The sequence below is a fragment of the Mizuhopecten yessoensis genome, unplaced genomic scaffold, assembly GCF_002113885.1.
Source record: "Mizuhopecten yessoensis strain PY_sf001 unplaced genomic scaffold, ASM211388v2 scaffold11095, whole genome shotgun sequence".
Classification (NCBI taxonomy): Eukaryota; Metazoa; Mollusca; class Bivalvia; order Pectinida; family Pectinidae; genus Mizuhopecten; species Mizuhopecten yessoensis.
Window position 1 is genome coordinate 820,874 of NW_018408877.1, and position 7,384 is coordinate 828,257.

General features: G+C 34.7%; 1 protein-coding gene across 1 annotated transcript; it reads right to left on the reverse strand.

Moving 5' to 3' along the window:
* Positions 1-312: 312 nt before the first annotated feature.
* LOC110465640 (doublesex- and mab-3-related transcription factor A2-like) lies at positions 313-6,044 on the reverse strand. The gene is made up of 2 exons (XM_021521599.1): positions 5,432-6,044; positions 313-2,087 (listed from the first exon to the last, which is right to left on the reverse strand). The coding sequence occupies exons 1-2, from the start codon at positions 5,811-5,813 to the stop codon at positions 1,360-1,362; spliced, it is 1,110 nt and encodes a 369-aa protein (XP_021377274.1). The 5' UTR covers positions 5,814-6,044; the 3' UTR covers positions 313-1,359.
* Between the last annotated feature and the right edge of the window lie 1,340 nt (positions 6,045-7,384).

A 7,384-nucleotide genomic window follows, 5' to 3' on the forward strand; every position in this document is an offset into this window, starting at 1 on the left:
TTCATAAATCTATAACCTCTAATAACGGAGCACGATATTAGCTCATTCACCCTGACATTTCATAATAGACTAGTCTAATTCTTTGAATTACCAAATATTTCAAAAATGTATATTTTATGTAGAGTTTCTCTGCAACATCATAGAAGACGATTGGTGCTATTTACATTACAAACTTTTTAATTTAATATCTGAAAAGATTAAATAACAGCACAATCGAAAACCAAGTGACAAAATATTAAAGAAAAAACTGCGAAGACAACTGTGGTTAGTTTTTCCCTTAAGTAATAATAAAAATCAAAACAACGTCACGTCTTACATTTCATTTCTTCAGTAATTTAATCAGGAAAATATAACTTCATTTGTTTTTACAATTGAACAAATAAACGTGACTTGTAACAATGATACAATACAATGGTAACACATTTCACCTCAACAATTTCTTTGTGACCATGACTTTGATACGTGATTGACTTAATGCTTCAAATTATAATAAATACTTATGTTCGGGTCACATCAGCATACACTAGTATTGCACAATTGTCAATCTGTGTTTTAGATGTACATGTGTTAACTAACATCAAGTGGAATCATATTTATGGTTTTTTTCTGGATTCAGTTTCACAAACATTTATAATAAAGACCACACATGCAAATATGATACATTTTGCCTCCTTACAGCATTTGGTATTACATATTTATAAATAATGGGAATAAATAGCTATATAAAACATGTATACACATCAAATCTATGTTCCAGATTCAGTCATTATTGATAAATATACTCATAATTGTATCATTGTCTTAATAAGAGACATTTGGGTTGCCATTATCACTAGTCCTTTTGTACTTCCGTGAACAAGTACAGGCTGTTCACGGTTACTGCCATACATGAACATGATATCTCTCGGTAGCATTCCTATATTTTCATGTCATTTCTTGGCATTTTCCGTATTTATTTGTGTGATAGTCCTCAATTGTTTTCGTTCATATCTGCGAGTCCTCGGTAGCTTTCTTAAATCTATATTCGTGCCAGCTTTTAGTTGATTTTACACAAAAAAGACCTGTGCTTTCGGTATTTGAAATAACGATAAAAGGTTCATCTGACTTCCATGTGGTGTTTCGGTAGGACCTCTTCCTAATAAAAGAGTCTGTATCTTCGGAAAGAGCTGAACACTTCTGGTACATTCGACAAGCACAACATACGCACTTGTTCAATGTTTACGCAACGAGCATATAGAATGTTCCTTTATCTTTGAGACAAGAGTAAAGTTATGGGACATATTCTCAGGCTCCGTCCTTACAGGCGCCATTTGAATCAGCACCCCTTTCAAGTTAAAGATGTCCGCCCAATCGTGTCCCTCATTCACCAAGGCATCCCGACTTGTCGCTGGCTGAAGCGGTGAAAGGTTTTGTCGGACAGCATGGGTACATTGCGTATGGGAATGGTTTAGATGCACTGTCCGTCGTGAGTCCACTGTAGGCAGAGTAATTACCACCCAGCGTTAGACCTGGAAATGTTGGTGGATAGGGCATAGCTAGCAGTCCTCGGCTCATGTTACCCCAGGCGTTACGAATGGAGTTCAACGAATGGGCGTTAGCAATGGAAGAGGCGATAGGAGAAAATGCTGACTTAAGAGATGGGCCACCGAGTGGATTGGATAAACCATGAGGAGTAATTAAAGGACTTCCGGAGAAAGCTGAGGACATTACGTTTGCATCGCCATGGCTGTTGAGAATTTGCTCTATACACTGTACAACGTCACCGCCACAGCCCTGTAGAATCAGCTGAAGCACGCTTCGCTTCATGTGAGGGAAGATGCGTGACAGCATCTCGATCGGCTGACGTTTGTTTCCGCCGTAGTGCGCGAGGGTGCTCTCGTCAAACGGAGATTTAGAGTCAGATTTGGAGGCGGGACTTCTTGGGCTTGGAGGGTCACATGACCTTGGAGATGGTTCTGGGGATCCGGCAGAGTCAGCCGGAGACCTAGGGCGGTCTACTCCCTCTGGTGTAGAGGATCGAGAGTCCGGGCGAGCAGCGTCCAGTTGGAACTCTTCCCTAGGATCTTCAAGCTTCTGCTTTTTAGATGCTGTGAATGATACAAATGATCGATTAAATTACGTGTGCATTGCTGTCTGCTATCACGCTACTTTTCATCAGCAATCCAAATAAACACAATACCACTTTTTCTTTATTTTTATCAATGATATTCAGGGAATTATGTTGTGTGATATAATTTTCTCACATATTCGTTATTTAATTTTTTTATATCCCTAAATATTACTTTCTTTTTGTATCAATATGCCTGACTTATTCTAATTTGTAATTATATGAAGTAGTCCTGGTTTGTGAATGATGATATTTCATTTTAATGAATGTAGCTCCAAATTTGTAGGTAATGTAATTTTAACGCATCTTCGTAATCTATAATCAAACACCTACTTTGTTTTATTCAAAATCGATATTCGTATGTTAACATTGAAGTAAAAGTTATGTTTTAGTTGAATTACGTTTTGTTTTACTATTTACGATAGCGATAGGCATGCACCAAAAAAGGAATATGTGGCATTTTAATTTAAATAACAAAACTTCTGATAAATCTGAAGTCTTGCTGAGCTAGTTCACGGTAGAAGAAAGACAGTTTATCCGTCGTCTGATCACGATGACCGCGGACTATTTACTCTTGGCCAAGCGGACGCAGTTACCTGCTTATGTTCCCAGTAAAAGGACCAAGCTATCAATTATAGTATGAACATTTGAACTGATGTGCCCCGTTGTGATAGATGTCAATAAGGACTGAACCTCTATGAAAGTGTTCTGAGCCGTTATAAAGTCAGATTCAATTTGTACAGAAGGCAAAAACCGTTACAATCTTGTTAAAGTATACAAGACGGGGGATTTAATCATCGAATCAAGGAAAAGGGGGTCTAAATTCCCACCAACCCGGTAGTACGGAGACAACCAATGATTAGCCAAGTAGAAAGTCAAATCGAGCCATGCTGTCTACACAGGGTATTTAGACATGTTTAGAAACATTTATTTAGTTCAAAACATTTATCCTTTGACTGGAGAATGACTGTGAAATACAGTGATAATTCCTCTACTTTAATGAGATACAAGAATGTCAACACTGCACTCGGTGTACGACTAGTGTATAAGGTTATATACAGGGGGTATCATATTTCAGGGCGGCCTTCAATCTGACATTTCTCCATAAATCATAATATGTAGCAGTTTGTGAGGAACTTTAACTATAGTTTATAACTGTGTCTATCTAAAACTGTTCTACCTATATTTTTAACTCCAATGGCTATTAAGTAACAAGAGCGACAAGTGAAGTACTAATATCTTATATCATGGTTTCCTATTCTTTTTATCGTCAAGTTCTTATCATGTCAAACTCAAACGCAAAGGCAACATGATTCAGTGAAACACTTCGTTCTAAAATATTCAAAGAACTTTTTCATCTCGAGCCTGATGCATTGATTGCATTGTTAGCACGCGAGAATAGGTTGTTGAGAAAATATAATTGGTTTTAAGTTGAAATGATCTCTTGTAGAATATGTTATTCACAAACACATAGAAATGTGTTTCATTTTGTTAAAACGTCTTGTGAGATATGTAAGTGTGTTCTGAATCGAAAGGAAAACAATGTTGATTATTTTCATAATAGATCACTTCGGTTTATTTCATATTGTGTAGTAAATTTTATTGCGTTTAACTGGATAAATGTCCTTGTATATTCTATTTTCTGTTATAATATACAATTTATTATTTATTAATACTTCACTGTGATATCGTTCCTATCATCTAACTATGGGTGTTATTTTCATATTCAATATTTACAAAACGTGTAAAATATTCAACAATAAATCAATTATTGAAAAGACCTCAAACAAACAAATTATCAATGAAAAGTAATTTATAAATAATAAATTAATATTCAACCAAATTTATTGAAACAATAAAATAACCAATGATTAACGAAATATTCAGCAGCTGTATTATTCGTCAATAACTGTAACTTTTCCTTTATTTATTTAATATTTTTTAAATCATCATTTGTTTGGATTTGGAAAAAAAAAATAACGTCAAATGTAGGTGACTATGATCAATTTAAAATAACTAAACTAAAATTTGGTTATGTTATGGCAATTTTAAATTTAATTTTAATTTCTCACCTTTCATTCTATGAGTATCAAAGGAACAAAGAAAGATTTTTTGAAAATATCGCTTTGTTATCAGAAAAAAATGAGAGAAGAAACTCATCCGGAATTAAGATTGATTTTTTTTTTTAAGTCTATGAAAACGGGTAAATTATATTTGTTAATCAAGTTGCTGTATAAATAACGTCCTTAGCTTGGTATACAGTTTATGTACGTACACCTTCAAAACAAAGTTTTGTAATTAACACAATACTGATCATAGAGAAGATGGTACAATTGTTCCTTCTATCATAGATAAATAAATGATCAACGTACACCCGGTTACGTAGTGTATTATCAGTACATATTTAAAACATGTCACAAACAACTTTGCCATGCGACGTACATTTAAACCCAATCTGATTTTTATTATTTAAAATATAATTCCCACACATTACCATAATCGTCTGGATTTGAATAATTAACACGTACAGCATCCCCTTATATCCCGGATTTTCCTACAGATTATCATCATGAAGGCTACCGCGTTCATTTGTATTTGACACTCAAGACAGGTAAGGTCATCTGTATCAAGTTTAATGATTTTGAAAAAAGTTGCAATGCAAAATTTATGTTTTTTACAAATAAGAGCGATAAGAGGAGAAACCTGAGCGTTTGTCCTGAACAATGACAATATAAACTGGGCCTATCTAACAGGAAATCTCCCCGCTATGTCTGACATTGGGGATTGGTAAGTTAACGACAGGCAAGTACACTTAAACCTAATACGGGAGTCTGTTGTGTTTTGTATGTTCTTTTATTCAATGTTACAGGTAATAATTTTCTTCGTTACTTTCATGTTCCTTTTTATCCTCATAAAATTTGGTCTATGCTTTCACTAAAATGACAATATTTTAAATAATTAACCTACAATCAACAAATGTAAACAAAATCCCAAGTTGCTTTGAGCATACGACGAGTATATAGGTAACTAGGAGGGTTTGAGTGTCCTGATTGTTATTCTTATCTTAGTTACGTTGAGCTAAAAAAAAAAAATCATAAACCTTGTTCATCAATAAGACACAAAAACAAAATGCTTTCCAATGGAATAATCTGATCAGTTGATTATTATCTTTTTTTTATTAATGACAGAAAGTATGACATATAAGAGTAAAGCATTTAGGCTCATAATAAATCCAAAACTTAGTAAACATTGTAACTGACGATATTAACGTGGACAATGCCATGTTAACAACGCTGTTTAAACATCATAAACATTTTTACGTACCAGGATAGTCGTCCGGAGCCTCTCTGACCTTGCTAGTATCTAAGTATTGTTTGGCCTCAGGAAACATGCTGACGGTTTCGGGGTTGATCTGAAGTAGTCCACTTTGTCCATACAGCATCCCAAGCTCGCGAGCTTCATTCTCCTCTTGCGCTTGTTGACGCCGAAGCGCTACTTGTGCCGCCATCACGCGTTGTCTTTCTGCAATCAGGGTGCATTTGGCGCACACACAGTCTCTCCATCGACAGTACCGCTTGTGACCCTTGAGTGCGGATACCACTCCGTGGTTCCGACATCGGGCACATTTTGGTGTCCTCGGGTATCTATCTGCTGCTCGCATGAACATTCCGCTCGCTCCATCACTTTTCTCATCATCCGAACTCATTGTATACGTATTGAGAATATAAACTTATTAGAATGTCAAAAATATATACTTTATAATAGATAGTGTTAATGATACCGAGTTTCAGTCATAATCAGCAATAGTATTCCTGTTAAGATTATTCAAGTTTGTGACAAGACCACCTCCGCTCTATACCCTTTCTTGTCATAGACTGAGGTCTTCTAAAAGAACCTCAACTTTTCACTTGTGTCAATTACGTTCGCTATTGATTAGAGGGACGACACATATGGAGTCTGTCGTCTGGCGGTGGGGTGTTGGATGATGGGCTGACAGCTCGAGCGTAAAGACCCGCCCACCCACCATAATTTGTTTACAATTCCGATTGCCTTTCACCCAAATATCATTTTTGTGGCCAGCGGATTGGTCGCTTAGCTTGTGTTGTAAACAAATCAGTTTTTATTGTATGAGCATACAGGTAACAGAAATTTGATAAAGGGAAAGCAAACAGAGGTACACGTAATGTTCTCGATATTTAAAGGTAAAGAACCCAAAGCGGCCGTTGTTGTACTGTTGAAGAATTAATTATGACGGACTTTAAACGGTGGGAGATTCGTTGTAACGGCAGACACCTTGTGTGTGTTTGCTAACATCATAACACTTTGATTTTCTATTAATCTTAATTTATTAACAGTTTCATTATTCTATTATCACTGTGATTTGTTTTATCTATTTGCATTATGTGGACTTTATATAGTATAATACCGTATATCAATATAATATCAACAATAAAATATTCCATATCTGTTTTTATTTATTTATTTAATTTCAGTTATAACTACTTCTGGAAATTTACAAGAGAAATTTGTTTTAGCATGTTTTTTTTTATTATAATTTTTAGATCATTATTACCATAAACCTAAAGAAATAGCAAATATACATCAGAAGTTTCATATTGATGTATTTTTGTCCTTGCGTCATCTAAATTTAAACTGATAACTTGTAGCATGTACACACGTGTAAGTAATGATTATACGTATGTTTATGTTAATAACTTTGCCATCAAGCATTATACCATAGATAAGTAGAGAATGATAAGTATACTCCATTCTCGTTCCTTGCCTGCTACTCCTGTACTCCTACATTGTTACTGGTCGTAATTTTGTCCCGTGCAGTTTAATCACAGATCTATATCTGATGGGTTGAAGCAATATCAATGTTTAATTTGATAAGGTGATATTTTCCCTGTAGTTTTAATTCCCTTTGTGAGATTTCAAAAATCAAATTATCAATTAATTCGAGAATAAGCTTTAATGAAGCGCTCTTTAGACGTCATTAAAGAACGATTAACGATTACTTCAGCAACCTAGTACACTGGGTTTTGAATGTATGTCAATAGGACATTTCATCATAGGTATTATAAACGAAGATGATAGGTATGCTTACATTTTTAAAACAAATACTTACATTAAATGAATTTTACATTGAAACGAAATTTTACTTTATGAATTACATTGTACACTCACAAGTAGATTGTTCCCACAAAACAGTGATTTATTAACTGTGAATCGAATTATCTTTATTGTATAAAAAAAACATCACAACCATAACTATTT